Source organism: Ammodytes marinus (assembly GCF_949987685.1).
Source record: "Ammodytes marinus genome assembly, chromosome: 1".
Classification (NCBI taxonomy): Eukaryota; Metazoa; Chordata; class Actinopteri; order Uranoscopiformes; family Ammodytidae; genus Ammodytes; species Ammodytes marinus.
The window spans coordinates 10,088,056-10,106,206 of NC_137230.1; the positions used below are offsets into that span (position 1 = coordinate 10,088,056).

The window sequence follows — 18,151 nt, forward strand, 5'->3', positions numbered from 1 at the left end:
CCTTGTGAATTTTCTTTGCACTGAAAATAAACAGAAATCCTCGATAACGGCCGAGTATAATTTTAACATGAGTAGTTATGTTAGAACAGAACACGTTAAAGTGTTTGTTTTCTAAAACAGGAATTTCAAAGAGGCTCTGTTTAAATCTCTTGCAATATTAAATGGAACACATTTATAGCTGTTGGTATCTCATTATTCCATCAGCAGGATTGTTTAGGGTTGTGTAAATGCTCATGTAATGGACTGCTGGGTCTATAAAAGAACAACTCCAGGGCCAGGTTTGTAGCTAACTTTGTGGCAAACATCCGTCACTATACTCGGCTGCCTATAAACAAAGTCAACTCAGGGTCTCTGCTGGGCTCTTGAGAAGCCGTAGCCTTTATTTTTATGACAAGCGGTAGCTCATACTGAAAGTTTGCCACCATCACATCCATGACTTACTGCTGCCAACCCCTCTCTCTCTCTTTCTCGCTCTCTCCATCTCCTGCACACTTCCCTTACGCACTCTGCACTCAATGCATCAAAAGATGCCATGCTGTTTTGTGACTGCATTTAGCTTTTCTTTTTTCACTGTATCAGGTGTGCCCAGTCAAACTGACACCTTTTCTGAACCAGCCCTTTTCTCATCTGAACTCTTACATGCCTTAAAACTACTAGGCCCAACAATGCCAACTGGACTTACGAAATAAACCCACAGTCACATACTGTAAAGGAATAAATTAATTAAATATATACATGTATATGACCTAAATGTGTTCACTTAGAGCGTCATAATGTAGGTATCAACATTTGTATTTTAATCATGCTGGACTGCAGACTAAGTGTTTAATCGGTCCATTTACTGTACAAATACATGATAAAAACTTGAACTGTTGGTAACACTTTACAATAGGATACATTCATTAACTGTTACGTAATGCTTAGTTAATGCTTAATAAGAATCAGCTTAGCAATAACTAACCATTAATAACTGCTAAGTTAATGTTTAATATGCATTAAATAATCATTCACTAATTGTTATGCTTAGTTCACGCTTAACTAAGCATTAATTAACTAAGCATAGTTAATGCGTAACCAAGCATTGACTAACCTTTGATAAGTAAGCAATAACAGTTACTTAATGCCTAAAAAGCATGACCTGACCGTTAATAGCGTTAACAAAGCATTAACTAACAGTTAATTAATGTACCCTTGTTGTAAAGTGTTACCGAACTGTTTAACCCTGGTTGATGCATTATCAGTATAAGTTAATGTAATTGAAAGAATGGTATTGCTATTTTTATGTAGCATTTTTATGTTTCCTGCAGATGATGTTAAAGAAAGCTTTATCTTTAACTTTAAGCAATTGTTTTAGTAGGTGTAATAGTTTAAGTAGGGTTATTTTTATTTTATAACATTGGTTTTAAAAAAATGGGCCTGTCTGGGAGCGTTGACATTCCTCACATGCATAGATCGCCAGATGGGGTGACCGTGTCTTTGGGAGTTCAATTTTGAAGGACTGGGCTGTCTGCTTAACGCACAGAATTCGGACATGTTTGTGTGTAGTGAGTGAATGTGGCTGTTTTTGTTCTGTAAAATATTACACAGATGTCGGGGCCAATTCCCACGTGGCCCTGATCATTCCTGAGCATGACCTCTCTTTGCTAGCTACCATCTGATTCCACCATACACTACCTCATCCCTCTGTAGCAACCCCCCCTCCACCACACACACACACACACACACACACACACACACACACGCCCGCGCACACACACTGACACAATAATTCAACCAGTCTGAGAGATAGTTTCATGTCTCTCCAAGCTCTCAGTGATTAATGCACGGCCTACCCACACATCCACATACACCAACATCCTTACCAAACCCCCAAAGACATTGGACATGTGACAAACAGACCAACAAACAAATTGTAATCAAGATACACGCAACATGGCTATTTCAAATCAAATGTGTGCTAAAGTGTCTTGTGAAAAAAAAACTAAAACATGGAAAGCCTTAGGCAGTGGCTCCAGTTGTGTCTTTGTTTTACTAGCACACGTGTTAATTGATAGAAAACATTCATAAAATGCATAGACTGATGATCGCTAGATAAATGGTTTCTATTCTTGGGTCTGGAACGGATTATACCTAAAGCAATAAAGACTTGACTACAGCCTGCTCTGAAGCAGCTTTCCACGCTGCATCCTCTCTAACATGCATAACACTAAATCTCATCTTCCTATCTCTCCACATGCTGCTGTGGACCTTGACTCTCCCAACATCATCAGGAGTCAGTCCAAGGTAACGGCACACACACACACACACACACACACACACACACACACACACACACACACACACACACACACACACACACACATTCACAGCCATTTTTAACACTGACTTAATGCCATGGTTGTGAATCATCTCTGTGTTAAACAAAGAAGCCGCTTGTTTTTTCAACTCCGTTTGGGAACTGTGTGCAACCGTACAGGCAGTTATACAAAGTAATGGGCTGTTTAAAAAAAATAATAATAGATTTTTTAGCCAGAGGAGTGTTGTTTAATTTATTAACTTGAAACCCTTATTTTCTACTTTTGAAAATACTTTTGGCTTAGCAGCCAAGTTCACTGTAAATCAAGACTTTTCCTGTCCAAAAAATTCCCATAGTGCTGCATAAAGAACATGACACTATGCTTACAGTATGTTCACAGCTGTTACAGCTTATTTAACTAAACACAAGTTACTGGTAAGTTCAGGGTATCTATATCATATTTCCGAGTTGTTATTTAAAAGCTAACTGTTGAAAGAGACACCACATTCACACAACCTACCATTGAATTCAATACAAAGGTCAAAATAGTTATTAAATGCTAACTGCTGAGCTCAAATCGGCTAGTGTTGTTTGTGAGTCTCATACTGTGGCTGTTTTCTCTTCCCAGGTCTTCGCCTATGACTACTGCTTCTGGTCTATGGACGAGACGGATAAAGAGAAATATGCAGGTAAGTACATTAATAGATCCAGATCACAGTTTTTATAAGCTTTACAATTGTATCACTAAAGTGCCATTCAAACAGTTCAGTTTAGAAGAAAAAACTATTCAGTCCTGTAGAATAACGTTTATTTTTTATTTATTTTTTAGATATCGTTGTTTAAGTGCTTTCATTCCTTTTTATTTATAGTGCAGAGAGACAGAGATGAAATGGGGTAGAGAGGGGAATGACATGCAGAGAACTGACCACGGGTTGGATTCGAACTGGGTCTGCTGTGAGGACTGAGCCTCATGGGGGGGACGCTCTAACCACTACACCACCTCCCTAGAATAACACTTCTGTCTGTTTGTGTGTGTGCGTGCGTCTGCAGGTCAAGAGGTGGTCTTCCAGTGCCTTGGGGAAAGTCTTCTCCGAAACGCCTTCCAGGGCTACAATGCCTGTATCTTTGCCTATGGACAAACTGGTAATTAACCATGAGATGCCTCATTGCTCTGCGGTCAATACAACGCGGCTGTATTTTATAACAGAGCCTGTAACTACAGGAATTTGTCACAATATGAACAGTTCATGTTAGCCCTTATTACCGTGGTGCCCTAAAGCCTTTTGTATAACGTTTAAGAGAGGTGTGTCAGTGTGGATGTGTTGTGGCAGGAAGGTTGCACAGCGCTTCTCTATTCTCCAGCATTTAAAGGTCACATATTATGCAAAACGCACTTTTTAAATGTGTTGGAACATAACTATGGGTCCACGGTGTGCCTAGGGACTGCCAAAGTTTAAAAAAAAAAAAATAAATCTCTCCTTTCCTCACCCTCCCCCTTTCTGAAAACCTCTCCAATATACTCCAGTCAGAATTCTCGACGACTGTAACGTCACAGACTTCCCCATATTTTCTTTATATGTCCATGCTTCCCCCCCACATTAGTAACCAGAAACTTCCACCGTGCAGTAGTCTATGATAATCCCACCCCCCCATTTCTTATTCGTCCACGGCCCCGAGATCCGATGGAAAATTTTCCGAGCGACAGCCATGTTGTTTTCCCCGCTAAGCTACAAGATGCCCGTAGTACAGCAAAGCATGCTGAATGTTACATACACCAACACAGAATGCTTTTGCTCATACTCCACTAATTTATCTTAACCACAGCAGTCTATTAATGCCTCGTTTTTAATAACACAACGGATAGGAAGCTACTTGTGCTTTTTTTTAAATGGTGAAACTAAAAGAATTGTTTTTATTGGTATTTTTGCCTGACTGGTGTATAGCTATTAGCTTTGGGACAAGCAACCAGCTTTTGCTCATAACACGCTGTTTATATTCCCCACAGCAGTCTGAAAATGCCTCGTTTTTAGCAAGACAAAGCATAGGAAGGTAATAGAGTCGAAGTCTAACTTTGAAGCTAATTTTTTCACTGATTTTCGTGATATTTTTAGCGGTTAGCTTCCGAGCTAGCTTCGGGAAAATCATTGATCTTTTGCCCATAACAAGCTCTTTATATTCCCCACAGCAGTCTGAAAATGCCTCGTTTTTAGCAAGACAAAGCATTGGAAGGTAATAGAGTCGAAGTCTAACTTTGAAGCTAATTTTTTCACTGATTTTAGTGATATTTTTAGCCGTTAGCTTCCGAGCTAGCTTCGCAGTAGCCTCCATCTTTTTTTGCATTTTTATTGTGAACATGCCGTTTCCATTAGCTTGTAGCTGTCAGTGCATCTGTATGAACATAGTCTTTCATGTAGACAAGGATCGGTCATGTCAAACTGTTCAAAGTGCGGCTGAGCTCCTGCGTTACTAGCACTAGACATTCTCAGGGTAAACCTAACCGTGGTAACAGTACAGGCACGGCAAGCTATGGACCTATGGGCGGACGCCAATGGCTTCGCTTCCAGACAGGGGCGGGGGGAGCTCATAGATTGTATATTTACGAGGGGAGCTGCAGCTCGGTTTCAAAAATAGGCCATCGTGAGATTAGCTGAAAATCAGGGTATAGAGGCATACTACAATAAATGATCTGAACGGTTTTTTCAGCAAACAACTAAAGAAAAACATATTAGGGACCTCTAAGACCATATAATATTGACAGAAAAGTGTATAATATGAGACCTTTAACAAAATACCAAAGTTTAACCAACATCAGACAGGCTTTCGGCTCTGTTTACACATCATTATAACACTACAAATCTTTCAATAAACACACATCAGAGCAGTTCATTCAGTCCAGTGTCTGCCAACACGAATCACAATAAGTTATGCTCTCAGTTACCAATTTATTAAGTCCTATTCATTCAATCATATACAACTATTCTTCCATAAAGTCTGCTTCTATGAGCTCATAGCTTTCCAGTTTTGTTTTGGCATTCAAATCATATTTGGTGATGATGTATAGGACACCTTTTATACTCAGATGTGTTTTGTAATATTTTGTCACAAAGATGCCAAATTTTCCCTTTTTCAAATCACCTATCCCAAATTGACAGTGCATGCATTTGTGTTGTTACCAGGTTCGGGGAAGTCGTACACCATGATGGGTTCAGGGGACCAGCCAGGTCTGATTCCTCGGCTGTGCAGCGCTTTGTTTGATCGAACCCAGAAAGAACAGAGGGAGGAGGAGAGCTTCACTGTTGAGGTGTCCTACATGGAGATATACAACGAGAAGGTCCGAGATCTGCTCGATCCCAAAGGGTAGGAATTTAAATGGCAATACAATCATATACTGTTATGGTAAAAAATTATTCATTTTGGCAGCTTCTTCAAAGTAAAACCCTTCCACTGAAGAGAAAATATTAGGGCCTTTACTGTTAAGATACCTGAGGAAGTATTGTGGCCAACAGTGGTAAATGAGCTTAGGTTAGGTTTATTTCCAAATGCCATTGGGTGAAACAGAGAAAGTGGCTGGTGGATTCTGGTACCACCAGCTGCAGTGGATAAAAAGCTCACTCTTGCATCCTGCGGTCCAGTTCACGTCCAGCAGGTTAGCAGTAAATCATGGGCTCTGGCCAGTGTCTGCTGCCCCAGACAGTATAACCTTTGACCTCCACTCTCTATTTGATCCTTAACCTCTGTAAAAGGGGCCAACGAGAAGCAGACCATCTGACACCCATATGGGCTTAGCTGTGGAGCAGAGAATGATGAAGTTCTCAGTTTTTATCAGGGTCACAGAGCCAAGTGAACTGCTTAAATTTTTGAAAGTTGGCCAGAACCAGCTGAGCAAATATTGCTGCTCCTGCTGCTAATACATCAGATAAATAGCCATTTAGAAATAGTGAGCATGTTGTTTATCTGTGTTTTAAACCTGTTTTCACTTTCTGTCCAGGGGGAGACAAACTCTGAGGGTGAGGGAACATAAGGTTTTGGGTCCCTACGTTGACGGCTTGTCTCGACTAGCTGTAGCCAACTACAAGGTAAAAATCTTTATCTTAAAGGGTCAGTTTTAATTTTTGCTTTCATGTCACATATATTGACACGCTCACTCACTGACGTCTTCTATGTTGCATCCGGCAGTTGCTCTGTGTCAGTGTTAACAGACACATGTGCAGAGGTTTTTAGTTGCATTCTCTCTCACTTTGGCCCGTGGGCTGGTTACAGTGTTGCTGACTTGATGGCAGCAGTCAAGCCAATAAAACCAGAAACTGTCTATAAAAAATGTCAGAATCAATTACATGTTATAGTTTATGTTAGGCTTTGCCATATATTCAAACATCCTCTATAACCAACTGAAGTGACTGTTAAATATATAAGCATGCATAGAATCTCACCAATATACTTCTATAGTATTCTTCAGTCTTAACAGGTTAGTCCACAATGAGAATCAAAATAGCAAAATATGGCATTCTTCATTTATTTATTGTATGATTTATTTTGTCGTTTCCAGGACGTTGAGTCTCTGATGTCAGAAGGGAACAAGTCTCGGACTGTCGCTGCTACCAACATGAATGAAGAGAGCAGTCGGTCGCACGCTGTCTTCAACATCATCCTCACACACACATTAAAAGACTTGAAATCTGGGGTAAGACATTACACGCAGACGTAGGCTCTGGTAGGGCATAGTTCTAACACATACTATTTTTAAATTCCTTTTAAGGAGAACTTTCTCAGATGTTGTCGGGTTAGCTGTATTTCTCAATAGAGATGTAACAAATTGGTGTGGATAGCGGGTATATAAGTGATGCTGTTTAAAGTTGTGGTACCACTATAGTACTTGTACTTCTATTCTGTCAAAAGAATCTAGAAATGTTTGGCTGTACCACAAGAGGTGTTACAAAAGGGATAATGTGTCAGCTGGGCTATATAACCAGGCACTGCTAGTAAAGACCTAAATGACCTAATGATCCTCCATCCTCACTGACCCACTTCTCCTCTCCTGCTCCTTGCTCTTATTTCCTGACAAACTTGCCACTAGCAAATCCTGTTAATAATTCACAGGCTTGACTTTGAGTTTGTGAGCTGATACAGCCTGCTCTGTTTTCAAGGCACACCAAGGTCCCAGAGTCAATCACCAAGTGTGTCAGTCAGTCAGACAGACAGTCAGTCAGTCAGTCAGACAGTCAGTCACTAGCTTCATAAAGCAGACATGTAATGTGTAGACTGTGTAGTCAGAGTGAATCACAGGCTGGCGCGTCCTCTATCTGGATGTGTCAGTTCTGTATTGTCTTTGTTGCTTTATTCTTTTGTCGTCATTCACATTACAAATAATTACATTTCAGATGTAGTTTGCATTCTAACAGCAAACTTCTCTTCTACCTTCTCCACGGCAAGCCCCTCTAGACCAGAAGTCAGCCCATTTCAGTGCAATTGGAACTATATTCTGAAGTTGATTCACTTTTTACACCATGCTGCTTGTTAAGTGTTTACTGGTGCATGTGTTATTGTTCCAATTTGTGTTGGTTTGTGGTGCTTCGCTAATATGATGTTTGTTGGGCCTGCAACTATTTTGATATTTTACCAATATTTTATGTTATTTATCAGGAAATACTGCGGCAGAGTCTCTGGTTCCAGCTTCTCACAAAACATGATTTTCTCTGTTGGTCAAAAATCAAGTAATTTCAGGAACTGGTTATGATTCACTATTCCCCACTTATTATATGTGAATAGATAAATATTAACCAATCAATCGAGATGAAAAATTACCAAAGTAATCAGTAGTTGTGGCCTTAAAATGATTGTACATTTGATTTACTTGCTCAAAAACCTAGATGTAATGTTTACTGTTGCAGATACTCTTGACTTATATGCTGACCTGACTCCACAAGTTTCTGGGTTTACTGTCGTAAAATACAAAAGGTTATCCCCTCAACACACACAGCCTGATTGCCTTATAGCATATGATATGTTGTTAAATAACTCTTGAACTGAGTCATGGTAGAATTGGAGCTCATCTGTGCCCCCTAATGGCTCAATGGATCCGTTTTATAAAGCCACACATGGCTAAATGAGTCATACTCACGTTCAGACAGCTCATCACAGGATATCCTTTCAGAGACGTGCCCTGCTCAGACTTGTCAACCAAAACACTCCATTCAAAGTCCAGTCAGTTTGAACTTTGGCCCCATTAGCCATGCATTCTCACTTGTTTTCTATTTTGTTACCAACGCTTGTTGATGAATAGGTCGAAACCGCTTCAAGGAATTGTTTTTACATTGTTTTGTTTCATCATGAAGCATCTATTGGATTATTTACCATATGAAGTGCCTTTTGTGTGCTGAAACCTTAGAGTATCCTGACAACCTAATGTCTGTGTCATCTCAACTGGTTACATAATACATTATAAAAGCAATACACTTTGCTTTGCTAATTTTTTCCAGTGTTCAAGATAGAAATCTCTTGTTTATTTAATCATTTGCTTTTCTCTCGGGGGTTTAAGCAGAAACTGGTTATGAGGCTGATCAGTATCAGTGCAGTTGTGGTTGATGATTATCAGTGAGTCTCAAGTCTGGGTCTTTTTAGGCTTCAGGTTGTGGGTTTGCTTAAAATCAAATGTATCTCTTTCTCATAAAGAGATTGTTCTTTTTTTCACAATACAAGGGAAACCCGCCTTGCGCACAAACTAATTTTACAGTAATGCATACACACTACTTACCTCAATGGTACAGGATAACACACACACACACACACACCATAAAACCATTCTTCCCCCTGGATGCAGGTGCAGAAGGGCTCGCTATGGCAAGAGCCTGGTGCCTGGAGCCATAGCAGCCCCAAAACACACATATAAAACAAACCAGTCCCACGTTGTGTGTGTGTGTTATTTTCCTGCTAGTCCTTTTGTTATGTGTGTACTTCTGTTATTGACTGTTTATCTGTAAGCGTGCTGTCCATAACATTAGTGTTGTGAAAAAGAGTTTGCCCTCGGGGACAATAAAGTTTAAGTCTTCTTTCCATCACACAGAGCTCCACCTGCATTATTTGACATTATAGAATCACTGTAAAAGGCGTGATATGCAACAGAATCAAGTGTTTGTGTGTCTTACAGCGTATCTATTTTTTTAAATTCCAATTATTAGAAACACATCACAACAATAGAGCCTTTTCAGTGTAAAGGCTTTATTCTTGTGATATCAACATTGTGATCCATGAGTTGGTGTAACGTTTACACCATCTCATATAATTAGAATCACAATGACCAGAGAAAGCAGTGAGCATGTCCTCTAAACAAGAGTGGATCAAAGCATTTGGCCGAACAAATTCAACAGTAAATCAATGGGGAGGTTTCTGATTGAGCCAACAGTTGCTGTGTATTCCTGTGTTGTCTATTGCTGCCATGTTTGCAAATCAGACTAGTGTGCTTAAAACCCAGCAGGGATTGCCTTAATGTAGTGCCTCCTTTATAATTTCTGCCATCATTGCTGTGAATAAAATGCATGCCTTATTTAATTCTGGAGTATGGTGGTGTATTTCACTGTGGACAATATTACCTAATGTGAAAAACATACCAGTTGTGGCCAGTGTTAGAAGGAACATAGTTTTGGCGAAGTTCACCTTTGGTGTAGAATTTCCCCCCAAGATGAACAGAAAGCTGATAAACAATCATCTGTAAAAATCTAGGACACAATGTTTAGCTAATAAACAGTATGGGAGGGACTAAATGTTTAAAGAAAGACTATGCAAGTTGCTAGTTGTGGCTGAATATAAATCCTAGCGAATAAGAAAATAATCAGTCTTTCTTCTGTTTCTTTGCAGACGAGTGGGGAGAAGGTGAGCCGCTTGAGTCTGGTAGATTTGGCTGGAAGTGAGCGAGCAGCAAAGACCGGAGCAGCAGGAGAACGACTCAAAGAGGGAAGCAACATCAACAAGTACGCAAAAGCAGCTGAACACAGATTCACTCTGAACACAAACACAAACCTAGAAATGGGTGTTTTCCTTATCAGGCGGTTCATTCGAGTCCCCTCAGTTTATTTGCACATGTGTTTTTCAGTCTTACTTTCTTTCACTAGACATTTCTTTCTAACCACAGCGTTGTCATTTCACTGTCGACTCATTTTTTGGGGGAAGAGAGATGCACACACTAAAGAAACAGGGACATTGTTTGCCCAACCTTTGGATGCATACATGAAATAGAATAGATTGAACTTGACTGTCCTGTTCCTGTTTGTCAGGTCTCTCACTACGCTGGGCCTGGTGATCTCTGCACTGGCTGAACAGGGAACCGCCAAGAACAAGAACAAGTTTGTTCCTTACAGAGACTCTGTGCTGACATGGCTGCTAAAGGTACATACACCATTACAATAAATGTCCATTAGATACAGAGGAAAATGCTATTCCTTTTTTTGGTTTGACATTCAGTACATGTTGTTTATTTAGTTATTTAAAAAAGTGCAACTTGTTTGCCTTTCTCCAGGATTGTCTGGGTGGCAACAGTCGCACGGCGATGGTGGCTACTGTGAGTCCTGCAGCAGACAACTATGAGGAAACACTATCCACTCTGCGCTATGCGGACCGAGCAAAGAGCATTGTTAACCACGCTGTTGTCAACGAAGACCCCAACGCTCGCATCATCAGGGAGCTCAGGGAGGAAGTAGAGAAACTACGAGTACAGCTGACTCAGGCCGAGGTTAGATAGCTTCCAAATCTTCAAAAATCTCTATTTTTAAGTCACTGCTTTCACATGCACTCATCTGCTATTTTATTCCTCCAGTCTTTGAAGGCCCCGGAGCTGAAAGACCGCCTGGAAGAGTCCGAAAAGTTGATTCAAGAGATGACCATCACCTGGGAGCAGAAGCTTCGCAAAACTGAGGAGGTTGCACAGGTAAGACACACACAGGTTGAAAAAATGTATTTAAAATTGTTTAAATGTGTATATATACTGTATATACAGTATGTATGGATTAGACACTGTGTAAATATGATCTTTGTCTCTATGTTTGTAGGAGCGTCAGAAGCAGTTAGAGAGTCTGGGTATTTCTCTCCAGTCTTCAGGGATTAAAGTTGGAGATGATAAGAGTTTTCTTGTCAACCTTAACGCCGATCCTGCCCTCAATGAACTGCTGGTGTACTACCTGAAGGTAATATATATTAACTTTAATTGAATTTACCGCCTTTGTTTGTCAAGCGTCCCATCTGCCCTTAAACATAACATCTCAACTTTCATAGAAAATCTTTGCACGTGCAAAGTTTCATTTTCATGACCAGGCTTTTGTAAATCATTTATTTGTGCATTGGATAGCCTCAAGATGCCTATTTAAATCAATGATATCGAAATTGAAGACAGAACAAAATCTAATTTAAAATCAAATCTGGCAGAAAAAAAAATTGTTCAGGTCAGTTCTGATTTCATTGATTACCAAATTGGACATTCTTGTGTGTAGGCTTTACTCCAGTAGATATTATTTGGTTGCATTTTTTTTTTCTGTCTCTCAGCTAATAAGATCTAGTAACATTATGTATGTTTTGCCTCAGGAACACACAAAGGTGGGCTCAGCAGACTCTCAGGACATCCAGCTGTGTGGGATGGGGATCCAGGCAGAGCACTGTATCATCGACATAACAGCAGATGCTGCCGTCATCCTCACACCATACCGCAATGCTAGGTAAGGAACGCCTATGTCACAGACCCAGAGTCCAGGCTGAGGGATGAGAACATGTAGCCGTGTGTAGGACAGATCGCCACATGATTATTTAACTGCTGCCTTTATTGTGTTACAGGACTTGTGTTAATGGTTCCCCAGTAACCAGTGCTCTGCAGCTTCACCACGGCGACCGAATCTTCTGGGGAAACAACCATTTCTTTAGGTGATTTTATACAGACTCTCATGTTTCTGTGTTTAACATTTTAAATACACTATTGTTTTTCTTTTAATAAATAAAACAAAAATTTTCACAAATAATGTTGTCAGTTTAGATAAGTGGCACACATTTTTTATTTAACACCTAGTTATTCGTATCTTAAAACACTTCATGACATCTTATCAGCGTTCGTCTCTTATTTCCCTACAGAGATAACAATAAACTCATTATAACAATAAACTAAATCATAAAAAAAGATCCCAGTCAATCAACTGCTCATTCTATCTGCAGGATCAACCTTCCCAAGAGGCGCTCCCGTTCGGCTGAGGATGAGGAGGGTGAGGGCGGCGTGATGAAGAACAGTGGCAGCAACGAGCAGCTGGATGCGGACGGGGACACAGCCAGCGAAGTGTCCAGTGAGGTCAGCTTCTCCTATGAGTTTGCTCAGACAGAGGTCATGATGAAAGCCCTGGGCAACAATGGTAAGGAAGCATTAGGCAAATGCAATATCTATATTGACTCATCTACTTTATCATACTGAGTCATTCTATATATTTTTTTTTTTTCGCCAGACCCAATGCAAGCAGTGCTGCAGTCTCTGGAGAGGCAGCATGAGGAGGAGAAGCGCTCTGCTCTGGAGCGACAGAGGCAAATGTACGAGCAGGAACTGCAGCAGCTCCGCAAGAAGCTGAACCCAGACCGTCTGTCCACAGGCAGCTCTGGAGGGCAGACGTCTGGCCAGCCCGGTACGGGACAGCAGTCTCACTACCGCAGCCTGGAGAGACTTAGTATGGGAGGGATGAGTCATTCAACTAGCGCTCAGAACAGACTCAAGCAGTGGAATGAGGAGAGGTGAGAGTACACACTGAATTACAGGCTTTTTACTTCCATCTATTGTGCTACCATTTGAATACAAATTCAAACTGAACACTTTGTCCTTATTTTCCCTCCTTCAGGGAGGCAGTGTTGGTGAGGAGTCTGCGGCGGTTGAGGGAGCAGATAGTGAGGGCAAACCTTCTGGTGCAAGAAGCTTGTTTCATCTCCGAGGAGCTGGAGAGACACACAGAGTACAGGGTCACTCTGCAGATCCCATCAGACAACCTCAACGCAAACCGCAAGGTCTCTCTCGCGCACACAAATTAGGATAATCATACACAGTTTTCCTATCATTTGCTTTTGCCATAGACAATTCTCTAAGTACATGCTTGTGTTAACAGAGGGATGCAGTGCTCAGTGAACCAGCTATTCAGGTTCGAAGGCGGTGTCGGGGGAAGCAGATCTGGAGTCTGGAGAAGATGGAGAACCGTCTGGTGGACATGAGGGAGCTGTACCAGGAGTGGCAGGACTATCACCAGAATCACCAGGACAACCCTGTGAGTGATTATGACTAAATCTGCCATGTGAAGACGTACAATGACCTAGCCCAGTCATTAGAACAGTGCTGTCAGTTAGCTCGAGTACACAAATACAAGCAAACATAGAATACATTAATTGATAATATAAGGAGAAAAGGGGAGACATACAGATCATAGTTGAGAATTTCCTTTTTTGCTAAATTGCTCAAAATTGCCTTTCCGGTAATTTTTTTTGCCATGCTCTCTTTTTTCCCCCTTGTTCAGGTGATGCGCTCATATTTCCGCCGAGCAGATCCCTTCTTTGACGAACAGGAAAACCACAGTCTGATCGGCGTTGCTAATGTCTTCCTCTCCTGTCTCTTCTACGATGTCAAGCTGCAGTACGCTATTCCCATCATCAACCAGAAGGGGGAGGTACGTAGCGTTACCAACATAATTCCTACACCTTTTACTTAATCTTCATCTTGTTGTCATGAACAAGTTTCCTCAAGTAATAAACCAATGGGGAAGCAGCTTTCATTAGAGTCTTTTAACTTGGTCTATTAGGACTTTAATCAATGTAGTTTATTGTAACCCATCAAGCACTACTTTGAGTGAAATCTCTAGTTCAAACTGATTGATGTCAATGACGATCCAGGATTAAAAGTCACATGATTTTCAGAGGATAATCATGTTGCTTGAATGCTCAAGTACAATAGAAAAATACTAGAAAAGGGAAATGTCTAAATACATTTTATTTGGATTTTATTTTTTGAAAATAAAACTCTGGAGCTTTGGAGTAGACTAACTTTTTTACATTTGCTTAGTGTGATCAGGGTAAAGGTGTTTTCTGATGTCTCCCTCCTCCCTGTGTTCAGGTGGCAGGGCGTCTTCATGTGGAGGTGGTGAGGGTCGGAGGGGGAATAGAGGACAACATGGCTGGAGGAGATGAACCAGATAACAACCAAGACAATGAGGTGGAGGATCGCAAACTGGTCTGCATGGTAAGACAGGCTTAGTATCAGAGAGACCGCTTTTGGTCTAGTGGAGCGTTGCTTTACAGTTCAAGAAGCAACTAAGTGTGTTTAGTTGACCTTAACTTTCATCATGTTTTTAATGTCCTTTTTAACACGTGTGTCCTCTACAGATTAAGATTCTCCAGGCCACTGGTCTTCCCCAGTATCTGTCCAACTTTGTCTTCTGTCAGTATGCATTCTGGGACCAGCCGGAGCCCATCATCGTGGCTCCTGAAGTAGACCCATCCTCCTCATCACCCAGCACCAAGGACCCACACTGCATGGTGGTGTTTGACAGCTGCAAGGTGAAGCATGGGAGCGAGACCACAAGTGTTAAACAAAGAATATGACTATGATATCTGTATGTGGATTTAATTGTTATTTTATTAAGCTGCCAAATAGGGAGAAGAACATCATATATTTAGTTTACAAGATGGTGCAGCAGGGGTCAGTTATAAGTTGTTGGTATAACACTGATCTTTCCTTGGTCTCTTAGGAGCTGGCAGTGTCTGTAACGGAGGAATTCATTGAATACCTGACTGAAGGGGCTGTTGCGATCGAGGTATTTGGACACAGACAGGCCGACGCAGGAAGGAACCCCGCCCTGTGGGACCTCAGCATCATCCAGGCCAAGACTCGCACACTACGAGACAGGTACAAATATACAGCCTTTCCAATACCTGATGAAAGCTTTTTCTGTTGCCCACATTTGCCTATTTAATGTTGTTGTTGTTTTTCTAGGTGGAGTGAGGTGACAAGGCGACTGGAGCTTTGGATTCAAATCCTGGAGATAAACGAGAACGGGGACTTTTGCCCAGTAGAAGTAGTGCCTGGTAAAGATGTTAGGACCGGGGGCGTCTTCCAGCTCCGCCAGGTAATGAGGGATACGCCCTTAACACAACCACATTCAACCTAGTCACAGCAAACCCTGTATGAAAAAATCCAACTATGGTCCCGTCCCCTGTCCTCTCTGAACTTCTGTGTCCTCCTTATGTCCAGGGTCAGTCGAGGCGAATCCAGGTGGACGTGCGTTCTGTCCAAGACTCCGGCACCATGCCTCTGATATCAGAAATAGTGCTGGCCGTGTCTGTGGGCTGTGTTGAGATCAGAAACACCACAGCAGACCAGGAAGGAGATGAGATGGACAGTTATCAGGTAGACTAGTGCAATACAACTGTGTTTGCGTCTTTCAATAAGTCTTACATTTGACTTAACGTGTGAACTGAAACTGAAGATGATCAACTGACTGGTTTTGTTGTATAGGAAAGAGACCTGGAACGTTTGCGGCGGCAGTGGTTGGCTGCTCTCACCCATAGGCAGGAGTACCTCGACCAGCACCTGCAGAGCCTGGTCAGCAAAGCAGGTAAAAACACACACACACACACACACACACACACACACACACACACACACACACACACACACACACACACACACACAGCAGTATGCAAACATTCACTATAAAATGCTCACACATTGAAGCAATAAGAGTTTTGTGGTTTTTAATGTGGGAAGTTTTTCAATGGTTGTGTGTTGTCGTGTCCACAGAAAAGACAGAGGATGACATGGAGAGGGAGTCCCAGCTGCTGGAGTGGCGCTTGACTCTGACAGAGGAGAGAAACGCTGTCATGGTGCCCTCTGCTGGCAGTGGCATTCCTGGAGCACCTGCTGAATGGTACGAAACATGGCTCTGTGTGTGTTGATTTATTTAAAATGCCCCAACACTACTTCTGTTAGGCACATACAAGTGTAAATATGTTGATCTCAATGTGTGTTGCATGTTTGTTCTCAGGGCTCCTGCGCCAGGAATGGAGACTCATACTCCTGTCCTCTTCCTCAACCTAAAACGTATGACACTTTTTGCTTTACACTTCTTCTTCTACATGTTTTTCTACTCTCAGGCTAATTTACAATGTTTTCTTTTTTCAGCTGATGACCTCAGCTCCCAAGACCAGTTTGAAGTTCCAGAGGCTGGAGGTTGGGATGCAACGCTAAGTGGAGAGGACGAGGACGACTTCTTTGACCTACAGATCGTCAAACACTACGATGGAGAGGTAAGGCTGCGTCTGACTGACCTTTTTATTCAGTGCTCCAAATTCATGGATTACTTTGCAAAAATGACCACTCTTCCTACTCTTGTTATATTTACAACTCTGATTTCTGAATGTTACACATCTCACTGTTCTAGTTGAATTTCTCACTCTTTTAGTATTTCACCACATTATATCGTTATTTTCTCTGTGTTATCTTTATTATATGTTATGCTTGTTTATTGTGTTTATTCTTGCTCGCCGTCACTGTTAATAAGGGCAACCTCAGTGTCTCACAAGTTGAAATAAAGGTAACTGAATTGAATTGAACCGTTCCCTTAACCTTGTTTGGCGACCCTGTAGGTGAAAGCCGAGGCGTCGTGGGACTCTACTGTCCACGAGTGTCCCCAGCTGAGTCGTGGAGGGGCGTGGCCTGAGCAGCGTGTTTACCTGACTGTCAGAGTGGTGGTTCAGCTCAGCCACCCCGCCGACATGCAGCTGGTCCTGAGGAAGAGGATCTGCGTCAACGTTAACCCGGGGCGCCAGGGGTTTGCACACAACTTTCTCCGGAGGATGTCCACGCGCAGCACCATACCGGGCTGTGGGGTCACCTTCGAGACGGTCTCCAACATCCCCGGGGTAAGGCCAGGGAGGAAAAAATATCAAGTTTTTAGTTGTTTAGTAGCTGAACAACACATCAGCGGTGTGGGTTATTGAACTCATTTTTATGATGCTTTGCCCCATCAGGACGCCCCTGGTACAGAGGATAGAGAGATGCTGGCCCGGCTCGCTGCCAATGCACACAACAGCCAGTCGGGTGATGACGAGGCTGCCATGGAGAAATACCTCCGCAGCGTCCTCAGTCTGGAGAACATCCTCACTCTGGACCGACTCAGACAGGTAGACTCAAAGTGGTGGATATACATAGAGACTCACAGAAATGTTATCCATTGATCGATTAAGATATGTGACATTTAAACAGTCACAGCAACCTAGGAAATGTGTAGCTTAGCTTATCAAAATTTGTTTTTAAATGATAATTTTAAATAATATAAAGTATTTTCCTTGATACTTGTATTTTTCTAACATGTAAAAAAAATGTCCCGTGTGTGTTTTTAGGAAGTGGCAGTAAAGGAGCAACTGACAAGCAGAGCGAAGGGCAACAGACGGAGCATCAGTTCTCCTTCTGTCCACAGGGTAAGTCACACTTCCAATACCATTATACCATACAGTGTGTTACAGTGCAATAGGATTTCTCTTCATATATTATCTCTGTCTGTCCATCCACAGCTGTCTGGAAGTAGACAAGACCTGTCCACGTCCTGCCTGATGGAAGATAAGGTAACACACACTTTCCGCTTCTTGTCTTTACTTGACTATTTTCAACATAAAAACATTTGGGGATTATTTCTACCTCTTGCAGCAATTATTAGTCTGACAAATAAACAGCCTAGGCTCTGTAAACGATTATGTAAACAAATTACATGTAAACAAATGGGGCCCACTGTAGCTAGCAACATGCCCGTCTTCAGACCCTCAACACCAGATTCCTTTTCAGCGCACACGCAGTAGAGACAGATA

General features: G+C 41.8%; 1 protein-coding gene across 1 annotated transcript in view; it reads left to right on the forward strand.

The window, feature by feature from the left end:
* The window catches only part of kif13ba (kinesin family member 13Ba), a 44,014-nt gene that overhangs the window by 16,797 nt on the left and 9,066 nt on the right, over positions 1-18,151 (forward strand). The window contains exons 4-34 of the mRNA XM_080026169.1: positions 2,271-2,283; positions 2,925-2,985; positions 3,347-3,439; positions 5,473-5,653; positions 6,285-6,372; positions 6,843-6,977; positions 10,148-10,260; positions 10,564-10,675; positions 10,806-11,018; positions 11,103-11,213; positions 11,335-11,469; positions 11,864-11,994; positions 12,110-12,196; positions 12,482-12,672; positions 12,763-13,042; positions 13,147-13,309; positions 13,408-13,563; positions 13,810-13,959; positions 14,403-14,528; positions 14,672-14,845; positions 15,037-15,194; positions 15,282-15,414; positions 15,540-15,695; positions 15,804-15,903; positions 16,089-16,215; positions 16,333-16,388; positions 16,470-16,594; positions 16,934-17,209; positions 17,318-17,470; positions 17,690-17,767; positions 17,861-17,911. Of these exons, the coding sequence (XP_079882295.1) occupies positions 2,271-2,283; positions 2,925-2,985; positions 3,347-3,439; positions 5,473-5,653; positions 6,285-6,372; positions 6,843-6,977; positions 10,148-10,260; positions 10,564-10,675; positions 10,806-11,018; positions 11,103-11,213; positions 11,335-11,469; positions 11,864-11,994; positions 12,110-12,196; positions 12,482-12,672; positions 12,763-13,042; positions 13,147-13,309; positions 13,408-13,563; positions 13,810-13,959; positions 14,403-14,528; positions 14,672-14,845; positions 15,037-15,194; positions 15,282-15,414; positions 15,540-15,695; positions 15,804-15,903; positions 16,089-16,215; positions 16,333-16,388; positions 16,470-16,594; positions 16,934-17,209; positions 17,318-17,470; positions 17,690-17,767; positions 17,861-17,911 (4,126 nt within the window). The remainder of the gene's footprint in view (positions 1-2,270; positions 2,284-2,924; positions 2,986-3,346; positions 3,440-5,472; positions 5,654-6,284; positions 6,373-6,842; positions 6,978-10,147; positions 10,261-10,563; positions 10,676-10,805; positions 11,019-11,102; positions 11,214-11,334; positions 11,470-11,863; positions 11,995-12,109; positions 12,197-12,481; positions 12,673-12,762; positions 13,043-13,146; positions 13,310-13,407; positions 13,564-13,809; positions 13,960-14,402; positions 14,529-14,671; positions 14,846-15,036; positions 15,195-15,281; positions 15,415-15,539; positions 15,696-15,803; positions 15,904-16,088; positions 16,216-16,332; positions 16,389-16,469; positions 16,595-16,933; positions 17,210-17,317; positions 17,471-17,689; positions 17,768-17,860; positions 17,912-18,151) is intronic.